The 24,261-nt window shown below is 39.1% G+C and overlaps 1 protein-coding gene across 1 annotated transcript in view; it reads left to right on the forward strand.

The window, feature by feature from the left end:
• Nucleotides 1-246: 246 nt before the first annotated feature.
• ANKRD31 (ankyrin repeat domain 31) overlaps nucleotides 247-24,261 on the forward strand; it is a gene marked incomplete at both ends in the record, with an annotated part of 131,538 nt that continues 107,523 nt past the window's right edge. Inside the window, 4 exons of the mRNA XM_080925105.1 lie at nucleotides 247-350; nucleotides 9,683-9,756; nucleotides 10,649-10,758; nucleotides 15,897-15,937. Of these exons, the coding sequence (XP_080781231.1) occupies nucleotides 247-350; nucleotides 9,683-9,756; nucleotides 10,649-10,758; nucleotides 15,897-15,937 (329 nt within the window). The remainder of the gene's footprint in view (nucleotides 351-9,682; nucleotides 9,757-10,648; nucleotides 10,759-15,896; nucleotides 15,938-24,261) is intronic.

A 24,261-nucleotide genomic window follows, 5' to 3' on the forward strand; every position in this document is an offset into this window, starting at 1 on the left:
CTGGGATTGCGCGCGCAGCACTGATCTGTGGCGCTCTGCTGCACTGTGGTGGCGCACGAGAGCCAGGTAGCGCGCCCATCGACGACCTCGGCGCCCAGAGGAGCCTTCCCTTTTTAAGTTATTTTTGTTTGTTTGTTTGTTTGTTTTGCTAGTTCTCAGTTCCCTCCTTCCCATGAAGCGTCCTTTTGCTTGCGAATAAGAGGGAACTAGAGGAAGAGAGCAATAACCCTTGAGCGAGGGCCGAAGATGGAGAATGGTGCCCAGGCCTCGGACGGTGACAGTGATGAAACAGTGATTGAGGGGTCGGTGACCGAGAACGAACTAGAAGATGAGGAGCTTCCCTGGAGAAGGTGACCGCCCTTAGGGCTTGAGCCCTGAACTCTTGCACCACTGTCAGTCTGTGCTTTCTGTGGTTTTTGAGTGGAAATGGCCGCCAGCAGGACCGGGTGTGTGGGTGAGAGTAGAGCTTTCAGGGACAGCCTTGCTAAGGATTTACAAATAGCAACCGCTGTCAGGGCCTCAAGGCCCGCTAGAAACAATATGGTGGCGGTGGTCGTTTTATGGCATCTTAAAATCCCGTGTGTCTCACACTGGGACGAAGTACTTTGGCTATGAACAAGGACAGACCACTTTACCCAAAATTAAGCTTTGATCTAGGAGGTGGCACCACAGGATTTCCTTTAAGAACTATATTGGGGAAACAGGCCTGTATCAAACTGGAAACGTGTTATAAGAAAGAACGGGGAAGGAGAGATGGCTCAGGGGTTAACTGGTCTTCCAGAGGACCCGAGTTTAATTCCCAGCACCCACATGGCAGCTCGCAACCGTCTGTAACTCCTGTTCCAGGGGAACGGACACTGTCACACAGACACACACTTAGGCAAAACACCAATGCACATACAAAATAGTTAATGAAGTATTTTTAAAGAGAAAAGGTATCTCAGCGTTATCAGAGCCCCTTTGAATGTATTTTCAATGTTAGACACAGGGATTTTTTTTTTTAAAGGTTGAAACAGCAAGGCCTTTTGAAACCTTTGTGAAAACTGGGCTTGGAGAAACACTTCAGTCTTCTGTGTGGAGTCGGGGGATGTGGGTTTGGAAACCCAGAGGAACTCTTAGCTCACACAATTGTCAGAGTTTGCTTCTGAGTAGAAGCTCGAAGGTGGCATAGGAGCCAGCCATGTGAAGAAAAGGTGATGTTCTCGGATAAGAAAATGGAGGGGTGTAGATGGAGAGGTGGAACAGCACCGAGTTACGTTGTTTGGAATCTATACGCAGTTACGTCTTTCAGAATTGTGCAATTTCCGTGGAGGGATGAAAGGGAACCGGGTGAAGTTGGTAAGCCACTTACATCCTGTGTAGACCTCGGTAGTTGTTTTCTTGTTGTTTTTTTCTTTTTGATTCTGGGGTTCTTTCTATTGCTCTGGTAGTCATGGCACTCTGTAGACCAGGTTGGTCTCAAACTCAAATCTGCCTGCCTCTGCCTCCTCAGTGCTCGGATTAAAAACCTGCCTGTTGTACAGCTGCCAGGTGCTTATGCTGTTTTTATGTGGAGGAGTATTCTGATCAGATCTCTGTTTACTCTGTGAGCTGTAGACTGGGGTTTTACATTTTTTTCATCTGCTTTTGTGTCACCTGGTTTCTGTTAAATTGTGGATTGGTGGATTGTAGTTCAGGAGTTGAGGTGGGAGGGGGTTAAGGTTCTACTATTATAACAAGTTTCCACTTAAAACGTACTAATGAAGCAAGGATTCCCGTTTCCAAAGTAAGGTTGGAAAGCTTAGGTTTAGGGTTATTTAGAGACTGAGATGATGAAAAAGAGACCAGGAAGTACTAGGGGAGATGGAGGGGATTTTAGAAATCTCTGCAAAGTACACTTGGTAGCTAATGCTTTTATTGGTTGCTGAACCATCTTGCCAGCCCCAATTTCTCCCCGCCTCCCTTTTGATGTGCTTTTTAGATCTTGGCATATGGTCTTTCAAATCCCTGAAATATTTCGGTTTTGTTTTTTTTTTTTTTCTCTTGGGTAACCAGACTGTCTAATTTTTCATACTGTATCTTAGGTTCATTTATACTCACCCTTTTAAAAAACAAAGTTTATTTACTGTAGACTGGCTCTGAGCTCAAGGTCTTTTTGCTTTAGTGCTAGAATCACATACAATAAATGGCTACCTGGATCTAATTAGCCTGAAAGGTAGGTTGATTCTGTCCCTCAAGAACACACGGGCACTATATTCATGTGACTATAAAATAACTTGACAGAAGGTAGGAGCAAAAAAGCCAAGCATAAGAGACATAGACTTAAATAGTCACATTAAATTACAACATGAAAGGAACAGCTTGAGTCGAGCTCTGTGCCACAATAGAGGTTCTACTACAGACAAAGGTGGGATGTTGTTAAAACACTGTTTTTGACCAATATGTTGAAAACTTTTTTTAAACTGTAAAAATATACTTTTTATTTATTTTTCTTTTTGTTTCTTTTTATTGGATATATTTTATTTACATTTCAAATATTATCCCCTTTCCGAGATTCCCTATTCCATCCCACTCCCCCTGCTTCTATGAGAGTGTTCACTAACTCAAGCACACCCTTTTGCCTCCCTGCCCTGACATTTCTCTACACTGGGCCATTGAGCCTTGGCAGGACCAAGGGCTTCTCCAACAAAGTCATCTTGGGCTACATATGCAGTTGGAGCCATGGGGTCCATACGTGTGTACTCTTTGGATAGTGGTTGAGACCCTGGGAGCTCTGGTTGGTTGGTGTTGTTCTTATGAGGTTGCAAACCCCTTTAACTCCTTCAATTCTTTCTCTAACTCCTCCATTAAAGACCAGGTTCTCAGTTCAATGGTTGGCTGTGAGCATCCACCTCTGTATTTGTCATATTCCGGCAGAGCCTCTCAGGGGGCAGCTATATTAGGCTCCTGTCAGCATGCACTTCTTGGCATCAGCAATATTGTCTGGCTTTGGTGGCTGTATAAGGGCTGGATCCCCAGGTAGGGCAGTTTTGGGATGGCCTTCCTTTCAGTCTCTGCTCCAAACTTTGTCTCCATATTTCCTCCTAAAAATATTTTTGTACCCCTTCTAAGAAGGACTGAAGCATCCATACTTTGGTCATCCTTCTTGAGCTTCATGTGAATTGTTTTTTGGGTATTCCAAGCTTTTGGGCTAATACCCATTTATGAGTGAGTGCATATCATGGGTGTATTTTTATTTTGTTTTGTTTTTGTTTGTTTGTTTGTTTGTTTTTGAGTTTGGGTTACCTCACTTAGGATGATATTTTCTAGATCAATCCATTTGCCTAAGAATTTCACGTAGTCATTGTTTTTAATAGCTGAGTAGTATTTGCTTGTGTATGTGCTACATTTTCTGTATCCATTCCTCTATTGAAGGACATCTGGGTTCTTTCCAGATTCTGGTTATTATAAATAGAGCTGCTATGAACTTGGTGGAGCATGTGTCTTTTTTTTATGTTGGAGCATCTTTTGGGTATATGCCCAGGAGTGGTATAATTGGGTCCTCAGGTAATGCTATATCCAATTTTCTGAGGAACCGCCAGAGTGATTTCCAGAGTGATTGTACCAGCTTGCAATCCCAACAACAATGGAGGAGTGTTCCTTTTTCTCCACATCCTTGCCAGCATCTGCTGTCATCTGAGTTTTTTTTTTTTTTTTATCTTAACCATTCTGACTGGTGTGAGGTGGAATCTCAAGGTTGCTTTGATTTGCATTTCCCTGATGACTAGGAATGTTAAACATTTCTTTAGGTGCTTCTTAGCCATTCAATGTTCCTCAGTTGAGAATTTTTTGTCTAGCTCTGTACCACATTTTTTAATAGGATTATTTGATTCTCTAGAGTCTAGCTTTCTGAGTCCTTTGTATGTATTGGATAATAGCTCTCTATCAGAGGTAGAATTGGTAAGGATTCTTTCCCAATCTGTAGGCTGCCGTTTTGTCTTCTTGACAGTGTCCTTTGCCTTACAGAAGCTTTGCAGTTTCATGAGGTCCCATTTGTCTATTCTTGATCTTGGAGCATAAGCCACTGGTATTCTGTTCAGGAAAATTTTCCCTGTGCCTGTGTGTTCTAAATTCTTCCCCACTTTCTCTTCTAATAGTTTCAGTGTTCCCGGTTTTATGTGGTGATTTTTGATCCACTTGGACTTGAGCTTTGTACAAGGGGATAGGAAAGGATCAATTTGCATTCATCTGCATGCTGGCTGACAGTTGAACCAACAACATTTGTTGAAGAGGTTGTCCTTTTTTCATTGAATGCTTTTAGCTCCTTTGTCAAAGATCAAGTGACCATAGGTGTATGGGTTCATTTCTGGGTCCTTAATTCTGTTCCATTGATCTACCTGTCTATCTCTGTACCAATACCATGCAGTTTTTATTACAATTGCTTTGTAATACAGCTTGAGATCAGGGATGGTGATTTCCCCCAGAAGTGTTTTTATTCTTGAATAGATTTTGCTATTCTAGATTTTTTGTTATTCCAGATAAATTTACAAATTGCTTTTTCCAACTCTATGAAGAATTGAATCGGAATTTTGATGGGGATTGCATTGAATCTGTTGATTGGTTTAGGCAAGATGGCCATTTTTACAATGTTGATCCTGCCACTCCATGAGTATGGGAGATCTTTCCATCTTCTGAGATATTCTTCAATTTTCTTCTTAAGAGTTTTGAAGTTTTTGTCATACAGATCCTTCACTTGCTTGATTAGGGACACCCCCAGGTATTTTATAGTCTTTGTGACTATTGTGAAGAGTGTCGATTCTCTAATTTCTCTATCAGCCTGTTTTGAGTAGAGGAAGGCGGTTGATTTGTTTGAGTTAATTTTATATCCAGCCACTTTGCTGAAGTAGTTTATTAGTTGTAAAAGTTTTCTGGTGGAATTTTTGGGGTCACTATCTATTATCTGCAAATAGTGACTTCCTTTCCAATGTGAATTCCTTTGATTTCTTTTTTTGTCTAATTTCTCTGGCCAGAACTTCCAGTACTAAATTGAATAGGTAGGGGGAGAGTGGGCAGCCTTGTCTAGTCTCTGATTTTAATGGTATTGCTTCAAGTTTCTCTCCATTTAGTTTGATGTTGGCTACTGATTTACTGTTATTGCTTTTACTATGTTTAGGTGTGGGCCTTAGATTCCTGATCTTTCCAAGACTTTTATCATGAAGGGTGTTGAATTTTGTCAAATGCTTTCTCAGGATCTAGTGAGAGGATCATATTTTTTTTCTTTGAGTTTGTTTATATTGTGGATTACATTGATGGATTTTCGTATATTAAACCATCCTTGCATCCATGGGCTAAAGTCTACTTGGTCATGGTAAATGATTGTTTTGATGTGTTCTTGAATTTGGTTTGCAAGAATTTTATTGAGTATTTTTGCATCGATGTTCTTGAGAGAAATTGTTCTGAAGTTCTCTTTCTTTGTAGTGCCTGTGTGGTTTAGGTATGAGAGTAATTGTGGCTTCGAAGAATGAGTTGGGTAGTGTTTCTTCTGTTTGTATTTTGTGCAGTAGTTTGGAGAGTATTGGTATTAGGTCTTCAATAAAAGTCTGATAGGATTCTCCATCTGTTCCTGGGTTTTTTGTTTTTTGTTTTTTGTTTTTTTTTTTTTTTTTTTTTTTTTTTTTTTTTTTTTTTTTTTTTTGGGGTTGGGAGGTTTTGATGACTACTTCTATTTATTTAGGTGTTATGGGACTGTTTAGATGGTTTATCTGATCCTCATTTAACTTTGGTATCTGGTATCTGTCTAGAAAATTATTCATTTCCTCCAGATTTTCCAGTTTTGTTGAGTATAGGCTTTTGTAGTAGGATCTGATGATTTCGTGAATTTCCTCAGTTTTTCTTGTTATGTCTCCCCTTTCATTTCTGATTTTGTTAATTTGGATATTGTCATTTTGCCCTCTAATTAGTTTGGCTAAGGGCTTATCGATCTTGTTGATTTTCTCAAAAAAACAAAACAAAACAAAAAAAAAAAACAGCTCTTGGTTTTGTTGATTCTTTGCATAGTTCTTTTTGTCTCTATTTGGTTGATTTCTGCTCTGAGTTTGATTATTTCCTGCTGTCTACTCCTTTTGGGTGTATCTGCTTCTTTTTGTTCTAGAGCTTTTAGCTGTGCTGTCAAGCTGCTAGTGTATGCTCTCTCCAGTTTCTTTTTGGAGGCACTCAGAGTTTTCCTCTCAGTACTGCTTTCATTGCATCCCATAAGTTTGGGTATGTTGTGCTCTCATTTTCATTAAATTCTAAAAAATACTTGATTTCTTTATCTCTTCCTTGACCAAGCTATCATTGAGCAGAGCATTGTTCAGCTTCCATGTGTACATGGGTTTTTTGTTGCTTTTGTTGTTATTAAAGACTAGCCTTAGTCTATGGTGATCTGATAGGATGCATGGGAGTATTTCGATCTTTTTGTATCTGTTGAGACCTGTTTTGTGACTGAGAATATGGTCAATTTTGGAGAAGGTATCTGCTGAGAAGAAAGTATATTTTGTTTTAGGATGAAATACCCAGTAGATATCTGTTAGTTCCAGTTGGTTAATAACCTCTGCTAGTTTTTCTGTGTCTCTGTTCAGTTTCTGTCTCCATGATCTGTCCATTGATGAGAATGGGGTGTTGAGGTCTCCCACTATTTTTGTGTGTGGTGTAATGAACTTTAGTAGGATTTTTCTTATAAATGTGGGTATCCTTGTATTTGGAGCATAGATGTTCAAAATTCAGAGTTCATCTTGATAGTTTTATATCCTGTGATGAGTAAAAAGTGACCTTCCTTATCTTTCTTGATAACTTTTAGTTGAAAATCTATTTTATTTGATATTAGAATGGCTATTCCAGCTTGTCTCCTGGGCCCATTTACTTGGAAGTTTTTTTCCCAGCCTTTTACTCTGAGGTAGTGTCTGTCTTTTCTCAGAGATGAGTTTCCTATAGGCAGCAAAATGCTGGATCCTGTTTATGTATCCAGTCTGATAGCCTATGTCTTTTTATTGGGGGAATTGAGTCCATTGATGTTAACAGATATTATCAAATAATGATTGTTGTTTCCTGTTATTTTTGTTGTTAGAACTAGACTTATGTTTGTGTGCTTTTCCTTTTTTTTTTTTTTTTTTTTTTTTTTTTGTGTGTGTGTGTGTGTGTGTGTGTGTGTGTGAGATTATTCTTTTGCTTTTCCTTGGGTGTAGTTTCCTTCCTTGTGTTGGATTTTTTTATTTATCATCCTTTGTAGGGCTGGATTTGTGGAGAGATATTGTGTAAATTTGGTTTTGTCCTGGAATATCTTGGTTTCTCCATCTATGGTGATTGAGAGTTTTGCTGAATATAATAACCTGGGCTGGTATTTGTGTTATCTTAGGGTCTGTATGATGTCTGTCCAGGATCTTCTAGCTTTCATCGTCTCTGTTGAGACATCTGGTGTAATTCTGATCAGTCTGCCTTTATGTGTTACTTGTCCTTTTCCCTTACAGCTTTTAGGATTATTTCTTTGTTTTGAATATTTGGTGTTTTGACTATTACATGTTGGGAGGAGTTTCTTTTCTTGTTCAATTTATTTGGAGTTCTGTAGGCTTCCTGTATGTTCATGGTCATCTCGTTCTTCAGGGCAGGAAAGTTTTCTTCTATGATTTTGTTGAAGATATTTACTGTGCCTAATAGTTGATATTCTTCACCCTCTTCTACACCTATTATCCTTAGGTTTGGTCTTCTCATTGTGTCCTGGATCTCCTGGACATTTTGTTTTAGGAGCTTTTTGGTTTTTGCATCATTTCTGACTGTTTTGCCTATGTTTTCTATGTTGTCTTTGGCCCCTGAGATCCTCTCTTCCATCTCTTGTAGTCTGTTGATGATGCTTATATCTGTAACTCCTGATTTCTTTTTTTGGTTTTTCAATTCCAGGGTTGTTTCTTTTCATGTTTTCTTCATTGTTTCTATTTTCGTTTTTAATTCCTTTATCTGTTTGGTTGTGTTTTTCTGTAGTTTTTTGAGTGATTTTTCCTGCTTCTCCTGTAGTTGTTTAAGGGAGTTATTTATGCGCTTCTCCAACATCTCCATCATCACCATGAACTATGATTTCAAGTCTGAGTCTTGTTTTTCTGGTCTCTTTGGCAAGTCAGTACTTGCTGTGGTGAGAGAGCTGGGTTCTGATGTTGCCAGGTTGTCTTGGTTTCCATTGCTTAGGTTCTTTCGCTTTCCTCTTGCCATCTTGTTATTTGTGATTATAGGTGATCTTGTTGTCTCTGAGTGGAGCCTGTTTCTCCTGTGAATCCTTCCGCTTAGGATGGAAAGAGTTCCTGCTCTTCCGAGCTCCCAGGGAGTGCAGCCTGCCCTTCCAGATGCAGCTGGGCCTGATCTGGCCTTGGGCGGAAGTCTGCACCCCCCTCCTTCATTTCTGCTGCTTGATCTGCAAGTGCTCTGTGCAGCTTTTCCAGAGGTAGAACGTGGGTAAAAGAAGTTGCTTCACCCTTCTGCTTAGGATGGAAAGCATTCCTGAGTTCTTCCGAGTTCCCAGGGACCCTTCTGCTAACTCATTATACTTTTAATAACCAATCAAAATTATTTCAAATCTTCAATCAGATTTGAACCTGAATATTTTCCTGTTAGTTCAGTCTGTTAATTTCCATTCCTTTTTAATGGCTAAAGATTTTCAGTGTTTCAGCTTTTTAATATTAGAAATATAATATTATAAATATATTCTAAACTTTAATAATATTCTAATATAATATTCTAAATATTTAACAATATTTTATTATTGAAATACTGCATTGATGGAATCGTGTGTGTTTGTATGTGTGTTATTTTGGTGTTTTAAGACTCTTAATCCAGACTGGCCTGGAACTCACTATATAGCCCAGCCTTACTTTGAACTCTCATGATCTTCCTGTGTTAGTGTCCCCAGCGCTGAGATTATAGGCATGAACCACAGCATACAGTTGTGATTTTGATAACTGAATCTTTGAATTTTGTCTCACTATTCAGAAGGCTTTCATTCAATCACAGTAATAAAAGAGTCCTTCATATTTCCTCCTTGCCCCTAGATTTTTTTTCAAAACTCTCATTATGTGCTCACTGTTTGAAACAGCATCTCTTAAGTTTGCATATGTGCTTGTGTGTATTAATGTGCATGTACATGTACCCATAGAAGATTGTAGGAGGGTCAAGCCCACTATGGGCAGCACCACCCCTGGCTTGTAGTCCTGGATAGTATAAGAAAGCCGGCTGAGCCATGGACAGCAAGCCTACTGGTAAGTGGAACTCCTCCATGGTCTTTGCTTCGGTTCCTACCTTGAAGTTCCTGCCCTGCTTGAGTTTTTGCCTTGACTTCCTTTTATGATGAACTGTAAGCTGAAACAAATCTTTTCTTATGAAAATTGCATGTGATTATGGTGTTTTATCACAGCAATAGCTAAGACAACCCTAAGACAATTAAGTACTATTACTATCTACCCCTTGTCCCCTAATCAAACATAATGACAAAATATTTGAAAAAATGTCTAGGCAGACAATTTTCTTCTTAGATAAATTCTATATTAAAGTATATGTTTCTTAAGTAGTATTTTGAAATATAAATATTTATAGTAGTATAAGAGAATTTTAATTTTAAATTGTAATAAAAACAATAATTAAAATGTTATTCTGTCTTGAAAATATGTAATTAATCTTTTTTTTTTTTTTTTTTTGCATTTGGAAGGTTGCTCTTGAATGAAGACACACCTTTTAGATATGAGTTCTGTTTTCATTCTGACATAAATGGAATGCGGAAAGGTGAGGAAAAACCTTTTACTAGATATTGTCAGTGTCTAATTTATTTTTTCAAGTAAACTAATTGTCTTAATATAATTTATTGAGTATTTCATTTTATTTCTGTTTAAAACACTATGGTTATAGTAAGCTAATTTGTAAGTTGTTTACTTGTGTGTGTGTGTGTGTGAGGCATATGCTACCCAGTGTGTGTATGTATTGGCCAGAGGACAACTTATAGGAATTGGTTCACTCTGTCTACCATGTGTATCCTAGGGATTGAATTTAAGTGGTCACGCTTTGCAGGATACAGCTTTACCCACTGAGCCATCTTGCTGGGCCATGGCACATTAAGTTTCTGTGTGCACTTAAATGTAAATTTCTATGTAAATGTCTGTTTCTCAATGCCATTCATCTGTATGTCTTTCTGTGCCATTAGTACATTCTTATCTTAAGCTCTTAGTGTATTTGGAAGAAATCATAGAGTTTCTTCTGAGGCAGCTGATTTTGAATGACAAGGTATGTTTTAGCTAGGGCTGATTTAACATAATGACAAGTACTTTACCCATTTCTATATATACTCATTGTATTCCTTCATCCTGAGGCTAAAAAATATTAAGCATTCTTTTGTTCAATGCAGCATTACCCCCTACTGTGTAATAATTTAAAAAATATTGACATATAAAAGTGAGAGTTAAAGAAATACGACATATTATTTTTTTGGACTGTACTAGGTTTTGAACCCAGGTTTCATCTATGCTAAGCACGTACCCTACCATTTAATAATATATAATGTTAGTCATCCTGTCAAATATTTTTTAGTGGAATTTTATAGTACTTATAAAATTCTTGAATTCTTCTGAAAGTAGAATAATAAAGCTATTGGAAGATATTGATCAATTATATTTCAACATAGGTATGCATTCTCCTGAGCTTGAACTTGGACTCAGACTCAGAAAGGACTCACAAGATCAAAATAATAAAAAAGAGTTGTTTCCGGCTCTTAGTGCGGACCTAGAGTTACAGGTACAGTGTTATCTGATCATATACCTATCAAAACTGGAATCTGTGGCGAACTACTAATTACAAGGATTTTCTTTTTTGTCTACTCATTTTGGTTTTTTCTTTGTTTGGTTATTATACCTTTTAAAAACAATCATTTAATGTTGTTGTAAATTTAGTGAAGGCCATTTGTTTTAGGAGGGGCATTTAAAATACTTTCTTTTTCTCTCTTCTTCCAATTATCTTTTTCAGTGGAGACAAGGAAGTAAAAGGAACAGAAGTTAGATATAGGAAATAATAATTAGGATTTTCATTTCTATTTTGTGTCAGAGTTCATCTTAAAATTTGTGAAGAAATATCAGTCTTTGTAGTATAATTTGAGATGCACAGCATTAAAGGCTTTTTGTTGTTTTATGTGTGTTAATACATATTTGTGTATAAGTTGTTATTTGTTTCTCCTTAGTGCAAAAACTACTGGGAGAAGGCGGGTTTTGCTAGCATCCTGGCTTGATTAAGTTAGCCAGCTAGGATACTTACCTATAAGGCCTTAAGGCATGGAAGGGGAGATGTATACGTGTTCCTGTTTGTTTTGCAAGACAGGATCTTACTTCGTAGTGTAGGCTTATCTGTGACTTACTACACAGCTCAGCCTACTTTTCTTATCTTCCTCCCTGCCTCCCTCCCTCTCTCCCTTCCTTCCCACCCCCTTAAAAACAAAGCCAGGTTTATTAGAAAAACATGAACAGAGCAAATGTGTGTTGTCCAGGTTCAAATAAGCAACAGGCTAGAGAGTGAGCACTGGGCAGAGCTTCTGCAGTCTGGACTTACATCAGGGGCTTTTCCCGGAGGACTGAGGGACCTTCCTTAGATTCCTGAAGAGGGGTTTTGTTGGCTTGTTTGATTCTTTGGGTTTTTTTTTTGTTTGTTTGTTTGTTTTGTTTTGTTTTTGTTTAGATGGTCAACCTAGGCACCATTTTACCTAATGAACTGTTAATGGAGTATGAACATACCCAGAGGTTGCTTGCTGCAGGGAATTTTTGTTTACAAAGAACAGTCAGACTGTTCTTTGCTGGGGCAAAATACCTGTCATACACAATTTAAGGAGGGATGGGTTTCTTCTGGCTTACAGGTAATGAGATCTATCCTGGTAGGAAGCTGCCTTTGTCTCTTAAGTGCTGGCACAGCAAACAGGAGCCACAATACCCAACTCATAATCATGTTTATATGTGTGTGCACCTGTGTGGTACATGCATCTGTGTGTGTAAAGGGATACACAAGCATTTGTATGCGAGGCTTTACCCACATACAAAGGTTGATTTTGGGTATTTTTATTAGTCTTTTACCACCATATTTTTGAGGTAAGATCGTTCATGAATCTGGATTAACTGATTCTGATGGGTGTCTGGCCAAAAAGCCTCAGGGGTCTTCCTGTTTCTGCCTCTCCATCACTGACTGATCTGGGTACAAACAACTGCACCAGGCTTTTATGAGGACGCTGGAGATAGAACTCAGCTCCTCATGCTTGCAGGTCAAGCACTTAGTGACTGGTCCATCTCTTTAGTCTCTGTTTCTGTAGCAGAAATGCAGGAGATCCAATGGTGACTGAAGGTTTATTTAATGCCATAGCTAGGAAGGTTCATTTTATGAATTATTTTTGATAAAAAGAGGAAATTCGGTGCCAGATAGTTTTCTTTGAAACTGTAATATCTATATTTGGCTTCTAATACTTTGTTTAAAATTGCCTTTTGTGATTTATGAATTATGAAAAAATAACTTTTTATCTAGCTTGTATAACGGAAATAAGGATTTTGTGTGTGTATATATGTATGTACGTATGTATGCATGCATGTATGTATCTATCTTTTCCGTTGTGGTTCTGGGGATTGAACTTTTACCCTCTAGGCAAGTACTTTGTAGTAAACTATGTTTGTAGTCCTTAAGAAAAAAAATCCTGTTTATTTTATAAGCACTTAATATGCAACTTTGTCTCAGGCTCTCACTTGTATCTTAAAAAAGAATATGGCTTTGAATCATCTATTACTACAGTACTTAGAGTAGTTTTTTACAATTATAGATTACCAGACCTGTACAGGTAGAACCTAGACATATTCATGTTGAAGTCTATCAGGTAATTTCTGATGACCAACAATTTGGTTGCAATTGCCTTAGATACTTCTGAGTTAGTGGATGTGTCTTCCAAAGATTGTCCTAAGATAGTGAGTTATCATATGTTTGTTTTGAAATTAGGACGTTAAAGATAAATGAGGTACTTGATAATTGTTCCTCTTTTTAAAAATTTTATTGGAAAACTAGAAACATCTTTTAACCTTTCTTTACACTGCATTTGTTTTGGGTTACAGTTAAATGGTAGACAATGCAATGGAACCACTTAAACATGTGTAGTTAGTTTTATTATTTTCTAAATCGACATGTTCCTACTTTTTCTTTTGTTCTTCAAAAAGAAGCCTTTAAAACTATCTTAAACTATTTAAAGCCTATTTTAACTATCTGAGGAGGCTTTAATATATCAGAAATAAAAATATGGAAAGAACTGAAAAGATGTTTCCTGGAGTTTTTTAAAAAATTATATTTTAACTTGAGTCAGACTACTAAATGAATTCTACCTAAAGAGGCTAACACCGGGTGGCAGCTGTCTTTCCTGGAAGGCGTGCTTTGTGTGTAGCTGTTGTAGATGAGGACGATCTGGGAAGGAAGACCTGTGGGCTGGTGTGTACATACCATGCTAATTTAAATACAGACAACAGGCTTTGCAGTAGTTCTCCTAGGCCCATGTTCCCAGAAATAAGACTCAGACTCAAAATGTATTTACAAATACCATGACCATATAGCTAGGCTCTTCTGCCATGTGGTTACCTGTGCTCCCTTTCTACTGGCTGTCCCACCTCTATTTCCTGCCTAAGCTGTTTAATTGACAAGTGGTACCATAGGCTGTTTAACTGACAAGTAGCACATACATAGGAAAGACCCTCAAAGTGAGAACCCCCCCATGTTCCGTCCCAGGAGAGGCGACACCCCAAATCACTCATGAGAAGCTATCTTGATGCAAACTGCTAGAGGATTTTTATTCCAAGCGTGCTGAGGCCCACAGTCGAACGCCACACAAGGGTAGAGGACAGCGGACTCCCGAGTGCAGTGGGACAGCTTTTATAGGGCTCACAACAAAGCCCTTGAATCACAAACCAATCATGGCAAAGCCCGCGAATCATAAACCAATTATTTTAAATTATCTAAGCCTGCGCTTTCTAGGCCAATCATTGTAAACCATCTAAGCCCGAGCTCCAGGGACCAATCGTGTTAAATTATCTAAGCCTGCGCTCTGCTACTCATCTGGGATTAGCAGTCTTTCCTGAAACTGTTCTAGAAGCAGTCTTTAGAAATAGCATCTGTTTGAGGCAGGATCAATCAGAGAACTGGAACAGCAGGTCTCAGCATCTCAGTATCCTCAAGGCTGAATCCTGTCATGGTTGCCCCTCCCAGTCTTCCATTCTGCAATATACCTTACAAACAATACATAATTCTACAAAGACATTTTATGAAATGTGCAGGATGTACAGATCAATTAAGGACGGTTTTCTGCTCTTTAAGCAACTGAAAGACAACTGTCTTTATTTAGAAGTTAGCTTGACCATATAATCAAAGTACAATATAAATCACTGTTCATGCCATATGAAAAAATGGCACAATGATCTTTAGAACTCTGTAGCCAATAAGATCCATTATCTATGAGTAGCGGAAGTTCTGGCTAGAGACCTTTTTATGCCTCAGCCAGTTTCAAGGCTGTTTCTATGTACAAAGATCAGCAAACCATGTTACCTGTCCTGTTTGGTCTTCCTGATTTCATCTTGTCTGCAGTAAAGATCTTCAGGGGTCTTCATTTGTAAAATCTGAGTTTTATTACTTTGGAAGAAGTTCAAAGCCTTTTCTTCTTTTCTGTCAATATAAACTTCGAACTGGTCTCCCAAAATAGCATGTCCTTGGTCTAGTAGCCCAAAGTAATTAAAAGTATAGGTTGATTTAATTTAACAGCCCCCTTTTTATTTAGATGTGCTCTATTTTGACCTCTCTCATAGAGGATTTGTAAAACATCACAACCATAAAAATTATAACCACCTCTATTTTGATAATTTAAAACAATTATTATTTATGGTTTGTGTGTGTGTGTGTGTGTGTGTGTGTGTGTGTGTGTACCCTGGGCTGACTTGGATTTGTTCTGTAGGTTAGGCTGGCTTCAAACTCATAAGGAATCTATCTTTCCCTGTGTTTGTCTCCCAAGTGTTGAACTCAAAGACCAGAATTTATTTATTTACTATTTATGCATGAATCAACCTTGTTCTGTAAAATAAGCTATTCACAAATAACAAACACTGTATGGTTCCTATTCCATGATATTCCTAGAGAAGCCAAATTCATAGAGACAGAAAGTAGGTGACCATGAGTAGATGGAAATGAGGATTTGTGTTTAAAGGGCACAGAGTTTCAACTAAGGAGTTCCAGAGAGCAAAGGTCTAGAAATTCGTGGTGATAGTGGTTGTAGAAGATGTAAGTTACTGAGTATCCTAGATCTGTGCACTTCAAAAGTGGTTAAGATAGCACATTTCATCCGCATTTTTCACTATGACAAAGCTTACAAGTCTCCAGCCCTATTCCAAGAACTACATGCAAATGAGGAATGATGAGTGGGAGAGAGGTAGTCTTTCCTAGAGATGAGCACACTGATTGGCTGTCAAAACCACATGCTGGCATTTATACAGACTGAGCAGGTTATATTTATGTCTTTAGAAACACATACTTACACACACACTCACATGCATACACATTCACACATATGCATGCATGTATACACACACACACACACACACAGACAGACAGACACACACACATAAAACAACAATTTATGAAAAAGAGAAGAGACCATCAATTTAAAAGAGCAAAGGGATGTAAGAGGAAAGGTTTAAAGGGAGGAAAGGTAAAGAGCTAAGATATAGCTATATTATAATCTTGAAAAATGAAAACATTAAACAACTAAGAAACACTACTGTAAGAAATCTTTGAACTGCTATGTTTTTGGTTTGTTTCATTCGATTATAATTTCTTAGTTTGAAAAAAAGCAATCAAACTAACACTACGCTTTTCCCCCTTAGGAGCCTCAGGATAAAACAACAGAAAGTCAGACTCTGTTCCAGTTAAGTACGATGCTTCCATTCTATTGTTATTGTTTTCACAGCTGAGCCTTTGTTTCTATGAGACTTTTAAAATTGTGTGTTCTGGAGTGTTAGTGGGGTAAATATAGGTGGTTTTATAAATATTCACGGAAAATTGAATTGCATATGAAAACTTGAATTAGATTAAACTAACTTGGTTCTGTCTGCTAATTTTATTTAAAAATAAAACTTGTAGCATGGCATTAAGGAAGAGTTTGTAGAGTTGGTGCAGTATTCTCTCAGTTATTTAAAAACAGTGGTTCCCAAAATATGGCTTGTGGGCACCCTGATAGTTCCTGAGGTTCTTTTCGGTGACTTGGAAAAACTGTTCTCTTAATAGCACTACTATTATTTGCCCCTTTCCATGGGGTTTACACTCGCACCAACAGTGCTGACTAAGCAGTGGTGAGTAACATGCTGAAGGGGCTTAGCGGAGCCAGGGTAGCAATGCCACACGTTACTAGAAGTCATCTTGGTTTGTTTAGTGCCGTGTGCTAACTGAAAAAGGACATGATGCTAAATTTACTTAAGAATGTGCCTGATGAAATAGAAAAATTGCTGGTTTATGAGATGTCTACTTTTAAGTGTATACCCTTTCAGTGTGTGGTGAAACTTGTGATAGGCTTAAAGCACTTCTGTGCAATGTAGTCACAAAAGAAGCAGAGGTATAGTTGCTTTAGTCGTAAACATCATAAAACCCACTTTAAAAAAACTCAAAAGAATAATTGACAAACTAGTTATTCACACTTAGTTATATGTCTCAGCGGTCAGAAGTACATACTGCTCTTGCAGAGAAACCACATTCAGTCCCTAGCGCCTGTGTTGGGTTGTCCATGACTGCCTATGAAGACAGGGCAAGGGGTCTGACTTCTCTGGCCTTTGTAGGGTCAGTGTACACACTCACACACAGATGCACACACATAATTAGAATTAAGCATTTAAAATGAATAAGAAAGACAACTAATAATTAATGTTGCCAATGAAAAACCTCAAGGTTTTATATTTATTCCATGAAAAATTTATGCACGAATACGATGTGTCTTGATCATACCCACCCCTAGTCCTACATTCCCTCCCAACTTCATGTCCTCTGCTTATAGTTTAAAAACTTTTAAGCCACCGAGTGCAATTAGTGCTACCCATGTGCTCAGGTGTGTAGCATCATCAGCTTGGGTATGGACAACCTTCCAGTGGTCACACATCTAAACAAAAGTGACTCTCCCAGGAGCCACCAATTGCCTATAGCTCCCCACATAGGGCTAAGACCTCAGCAGCCCCTCCTCCCTCCATCATAGAATTTTAAATTTTTTCATCTCGTGCAAGTCTTATGTAGGTACCCACCTATACTGTGGGTTCATGTGTACAGTAGTCATTTCATATCGAAAGGACAGCGTGACAGTGTTTGATGTCTCCTGAGCCTTGGTGGGGTGTTGCTGGAGATGTCCCATCTCTGGCTCAGCTCTCACAGTTGCTGATCGCCAGCATGTTGACAGTGATGTGTCCCTGCATTAACCACTACCCACTGCAGTCAGAGGCTTCAGAAAACCGTGCCCTCCTTTCTCTTCATTTTCTTTTAATAATAACTATACTGACTTAGAAACATTCAGAATTTAAACAACACAGCTACAGTTTTATATTCTTTCAGTTAAAGAGTGCTATTTAGTTAACAGAGCAATTATCTTTGTATAAGCTATATCAGAGACAACTGAAGATGAAAACAAAAACCAGACAACTACCATCTCCACATATAAGTAATTCATGCAGTGCACCAAAATGAACCTGCTTTAAATTTTCATGTCAATTTACAATTCCCAGACTGTACCAGGCAAGGTTAGTGGCTATAGAAAACACCACCAGGACACATTCAGTAGTATGCTAGCTATATAAAAAGTGACACTGTACTGTTTCTCACATAGCTTTATATTTCAGTTTTTTTCTTTAAAAGGAGTGAGTTGTGCATAGGGGATTAAATACTTTATCAACAAAACTGCTCTAGAACCAACTTGCTTGTTATCACCATATTCATTTTCTTATTTTTCCTCATCCTCTTCATCCTCCTTCTCTTCCTTTTCCTTTTTTTTTTAATGTACTTTTCTACCTTGACAGCACCCTTTTCTCTGAATCAGGTTTTCCATTAGCTCTATAGGCAGCAATATAATTTTTATATTTTTTTCTTCAGCTTGGTAGCCTTCTTCTCATAAGGCTGCTTTTCACCTGCAGCAGTGCTGTTCCACTTCCAGTGTGTGTGTGTTTGAAACATCACCAATGGACCAGTCAGTATGTTCCTCTTCAAATTTTGGGTAGAACAGAACAACAAAGCCAAAGGAAGCCTCTTAGGTGCATTGGATCCTTGAACTTCTTTTCGGTCTCTTTGGGAGAGATAAAGGTTTTCATTTTTCCTTCATAACAAGTCTTGTCAGCCTTTGTCATGTATTCAAATTTCCCCTTTCCTTTAGCAGACATGTTATTCTGCCTCTCTGAGCACTTCCTGCAGAACTCCGAGAAGTTGGCAGAAGCATCAGGGTACTTTGTCTTGTGTTCCTCCTGGCAGGTTTGCACAAATGATGCACTTGAGGATTTTTTTTTCTCTTGACTTAGGAGCTTCTTTATCCATATTTTGCTGATTTTCCTCCATGAGGTACAGCGTTGCCCAGTTCCTCTCTAGATCTCACTTGCCCTTCATTGTCTCTATGGAACTCAGTGTACTCCTTTCCCTTGATCTTGATGACTTTAGCTTTTTCTGATGGAAGTACTTGTAAAAGAGATTTTTATATTGCTCCTACAGCTTTTTAATTAGTTAATTAGTTAACTTTATATTCCGATTGCACTTTCCCCTTCCTCCTTTTCTCCCAGTCCTTCTCTCCTCACTCGCCCCAACTTCCACATCCATTTCTCTTCCCTTTCTCATCAGGAAAGAGGAGGCCTCCCATGGATATCTACTAGAGTTGACATATAAAATTGCAGTAGAACTAGGCTTATCTTCTACTGAGGCTCAATGAAACAACCAGTATGGGGAAAGCGTTCCAAAGGCAATAGAGTCAGTGACAGCCGTTGCTTCTGCTGTTACATATGTGCAGAAGGCCTAAGTCAGTCCCATGCATGCTTTCTGTTGTCAGTTCAGTGGGCCCAGATTAATTGATTCTGTAGTTTTCTTTCGGTGTTCTCAACCTCTCTGGCTCCTACAATCTTTCTTCTCCCTCTTCTGCAGGATTCCCCAAGCTCTGCCTAATATTTGGCTGTGGGTCTCTGCATCTGTTTCCATCAGCTGCTGGTGAAACCTCCCTGATGATGATTATGCTAAGTTCCTGTTTGCAAATCTAGCAGAATATCATTAACAGTGTCGGGTGGGTTCCTTCTCATGGCAGAAGTCTCAAGCTGGACCAGTCGTTGGCTGGCCATTTTCTCAATTTCTGCTCCATCTTTACCCCTGTGTAGGCAGCACATATTGCAAGTGGTAGGTTTTTTAGCTGGGTTGGTGCCCAAGTCCCTCCATTAGAAGTTTTGCCTGTTTGCAGGAGACCAACAGTTCAGGTTCTGTATCCTATATTGTGGGAGTCTTAGCTAGCGTCATCCTCATGGATTCCTGGGAGTTCCTATTGTTAGGCTTTCTACTGCTGTGAAGAGAAACGATGACCAGGGAAACTCTTTTTTTTTAATTGGATATTCTCCATATTTACATTTTAGATGTTATCTCCTTTCCTCCCACTCCCATTTTGCTCCCCCTGCCCTTGTATCCATGAAGATACTTCCACTCCCAACAACCCACACCCAGTACATTGGCATTTCCCTACACTGGGCAAATGAGCCTTCAATGGACCAAATGTCTCTCCTTCCATTGATGCCAGACAATGCTATCCTCTCCTGCATATGCAACTGGAGCCATGAGTCTCTCCATGTGTACATAGTTGGTGTTTTAGTTTCTTGGAGCTCTGGAGGGTTTGTTTGGCTGATATTATTGTTCTTACCTTGTGGTTGCAAACCTTTTCAGCTTCTTCAGTCCCTTCTCTAACTCTGTTCTCCCTGTTCAGTCCAATGGTTAGCTGCAAGCATTCTCACCTGACTCTGGAAGAACCTCTGAGGAGGCATACATATCTGGTTTCTGCCAGTAAGCACTTCTTGGCAACAGCATGAGTGCTCAGGTTTGGTGGCTGCATGTGGGCTGGATTCCTAGGTGAGGCAGTCTCTGAATGATCTTTTCTTCAATCCCTACTTCTCTATATGACTTTGTATTTCCTCTCGTGAGTGTTTTGTTCTCCCTTCTAAGAAGGACTGAGGCATCCACATTTTGGCCTTCCTTCTTTGAGCTTTATAAGATCTGTGAATTGTTTTTTGAATATTCAAAGCTTTGGGGGGATAGTATCCATTTATCAGTGAGTGCATGTCATGTGTGTTCTTTTGTGACTGGGTTACCTCACTCAGGATGAAAGCTTTTAGTTCCATCCATTTGCCTACGAATTTCATAAAGTCATTGTTTCTAATAAATGAATAGTATTCCATTGTGTAAATGTACCATAATTTCTGTATCTATTCCTCTGTTGAAGGACATTCTTCCCAGCTTCTGGTTATTATAAATAAGGCTCCTATGAACATAGTGGAGCTTGTTGGAGGTCTTTTGGGTATATGCCCAGGAGTGGTATAGCTGGGTCCTCAGATAGTACTATATCTGATTTTCTGAGGAACAATCAGATTGATTTCCAGAGCAGTTGCAATCCTACCAACATTGGAGAAGTGTTCTTTCTCCACATCCTTGGCAGCATCTGCTGTCATCTGAGTTTTTGATCTTAGCCATTCTGACTGGTGTGAAGTGGAATCTCAGGGTTGTTTTGATTTGCATTTCCCTGGTGACTAGGGATGTTGAACATTTCTTGAGGTGCTTCTCAGCCATTCAGTATTCCTCAGTTGAGAATTATTTTTTAGCTCTATACCTCATTTTAAATTGGATTATTTGATTCTCTGGGGTTTAACTTTTTGAGTTCTTTGTATATATTGGAAATTAGCACTCTATCAGATGTAGGATTGGCAAAGATTTTTTTTCATTCTGTTGGTTGCTGTTTTGTTCTGTAGACAGTATCCTTTGTCTTCCAGAAGCTTTGCAATCTCATAAGGTTCCTTTTATCAGTTCTTGATCCTAGAGCATAAGTCATTGATGTTCTGTTCAGGAAAATTTCCCCTGTGCCTATGTGTTCTAAACTCTTTCTCTTCTGTTACTTTCCATGTACCTGGTTTTATGTGGGAGTCTTTGATCCACTTAGACTTGAGATTTGTACAAGGAGATAAGAAAAAATCAATTTTCATTCTTACACACGCTGACCTCCAGTTGAACCAGCACCATTTGTTGAAGATGCTGTGTTTTTTCCATTGAATGGTTTTAGCTCCTTTGTCAAAGATCAGGTGACCATAGGTGTGAGGTTTCATTTCTAGGTCTTCAGTTCTATTTCACTGATCTGCCTGCCTGTCTCTGGACCTATACCATGCAGTTTTTTATCACCATTGATCTGTACAGCTTGAGGTCAGGGATGATGATTTTCCCCAGAAGTTCTTTTATTGTTGAGGATAGTTTTTGATATCCTGGCTTTTCTGTTATTCCAAGTGAATTTGAGAATTAATCATTCTAACTCTATGAAGAATTGAGTTGGAATTTTGATGGGAATTGCATTGAATCTGTAGATTGCGTTTGGCAAGAAGGCCATTTTTACTATATTAATTCTTCTAACCCGTGAGCATGGGAGATCTTTCCATCTTCTGAGATCTTCTTCAATTTCCTTCTTTGGAGACTTGAAGTTCTTGTCATGCAGATCTTTCACTTGCTTGGTTAGGGTCACCCCTAAAATATTTTTATATCTGTTTATCCTTTGAATAGAGGAAAGCTGCTGATTTGTTTGAGTTAATTTTATATGCAGCCACTTTGTTGAAGTTGTTTATCAGCTGTAGAAGTTCTCTGATGAAATTTTAGGGTCACTTAAGTATACTATCATATCATCTGCAAATAGTGATATTTTGACTTCTTCCTTTTCAATTTGTATCCCTTTGACATCCTTTTGTTGTCTAATTGCTCTGGCCAGGACTTCCAGTACTATATTGAGTAGGTAGGAAGAGAATGGGCAGCCTTGTCTGTCCCTGATTTCAGTGAGATTGCTTCAAGTTTTCTCCATTTAGTTTGATGTTGGCTACTGGTTTGTTGTATATTACTTTTAGTATGTTTAGGAGTGGGCCTTGGATTCCTGATCTTTCCAGGCTTTTAAACTGAATGGGGTTTTGAATTTTTCAAATGCTTTTTCAGCATTTAATGAGATGATCATGTGGTTTTTGTTCTCCTCCTGATTCTGCTGGTCTTTTTCTAAAGTCCTCCCACCCCCACATCCACACATCCCATTCCTCTCCTCACCCCCTCTTTCACCCAGTGTCCTCCTTCCATTGACCTCCAAGATTTATTTTGTTTTCCTTTCTGAGAAAGATTCAACCATCTTCTTTTGGGATCTCTTTGTTACTTGGCTTTATTGGGTCTGTGGATTATAGCACAATTACCCTGTAGTTTATGGTTAATACCTACTTATAAGTGAGGGTATATCATGCATTTCCTTTTGGGTCTGGGTTATCTCACTCAGGATGATATTTTCTAGTTTCATCCATTTGCCTGCAGATTTCATGATGTCCTTGTTTCCTTGTTTTTAATAGCCAAGTAGTATTTCATTGTGTAAATAAACTACATTTTCTTTGTTTATTCTTCAGTTGAAGGACATATAGGTTGTTTCCTGTTTCTGGCTTTGAAAGCTTCTTTGAACATAGTTGAGCAATGGTCATTGTGGCATAGTGGAGCATCTTTTGGGTATATGCCCAGGAATGGTATAACTGGGTCTTAGGCTAGGAGTATTTAATTTTCTGAGAAACCGCCAAATTGATTTCCAAAGTGGTTATACAAGTTGTACTCCCACCAGCAATAGAGACGTGTTCTTGCTCTACATCCTCATCAGCATATGCTGTCTCTTGAGTTTTTGATCTTAACCATTCTGATAGGTGTAAGGTAGAGTCTCAGAGTTGTTTTGACTTGCAATTCTCTGATGACTAAGGACTTTGAGCATTTTTTTCTTCTTTTATTTTTACACTCAAGATTTTATTCCCCTCCCATCCAACCCTCCTTCTGTTCTACATCCCATACTTCCTCCCTACCCTGCCCCATCTCCATGAGCATGTCCCGACCCCATCCACCCTGCTAGACCTCTAAACTCCCTGGGGCCTCCAGTCTCTTCAGGTTTAGGTGTGTCTTCTCTGACTGAACCCCCAGATCCAAGAGTCTAAGAGATCTCAGGGGTCCAGGTTAATTGAGACTGCTGATCCTCCTACAGGGTCTCTTGCCTCCTCCTCAGCTTCCTCCAGCTTTTCCCTAATTCAGCCACAGGGATCAGCAGCTTCTGTTGGTTTGTTGGGTGCAAATATCTGCATCTGATTCTTACAGCTGCTTGTTGCGGTTTTTCAGAGCGCAGTCATGGTTGGTCCTTTTTGGTGAGTGCTCCACAGCCTCTGTAATGGTGTCAGGCCTTGGTACCATCCCTTGAGCTGGATATCCTTTTGGGCCTTTCCCTGGATGTTCTTTTCCTCAGGCTCTTCTCAATTTCCATCCCTGCTGGTTTTATTTAAGTGTTTCTCAGCCATTCAAGATTTCTCTGTTGAGAATTCTGTTTAGTTCTGTACTCAATATTTTTTAATCTTTAATGTTTTATTTTTACAGTCCAGTCGTTATCCTTCTCATGGTCTGCCCTCTGACAGTTCCTCATCCCATTCCTCCATCTTCCTGTCTCCAAGAGGATGTCTCCACTCCCCAAGCCCCAGCAGGCCTCCCCATTTCATGGGGTCTGAAGTCTCTTGAGGGTCAGGTGCATCTTCTCTCACTGAGGCCAGGCCAGGCAGTCCTCTGTTGTGTATATCTTAGGGGCCACAGACCAGCTCGTGTAATGCTGCCTGGTTGGTGGCTCAGTGCCTGAGAGATCTTGGGTGTGGGTTAGTTGAGACTGCTGGTCTTCCTAATTCTTTCTCTACCACAAGGGTCTCTGGCTTCTGTCCATTCTTTGGATGTAAGTATTTGCATCTGTCTCAGTCAGCTGCTTGTTGGGCTTCTTGGAGGGCAGCCATGCTAGCCTCCTGACTGTAAGCACACCATAGCATCAGTAATAGTGTCAGGCCTTGGAGCCTCCCCTTGAGATGGATCCCAAATTGGACCAGTCACTGGACCTTCTTTCCCTCAGTCTCTTCTTCATTTTTGTCCCTGCTGTTCTTTTAGACAGGAACAATTCTGGGTCAGAGTTTTTGA

The sequence above is a fragment of the Micromys minutus genome (assembly GCF_963924665.1).
Source record: "Micromys minutus genome assembly, chromosome: 11".
Classification (NCBI taxonomy): Eukaryota; Metazoa; Chordata; class Mammalia; order Rodentia; family Muridae; genus Micromys; species Micromys minutus.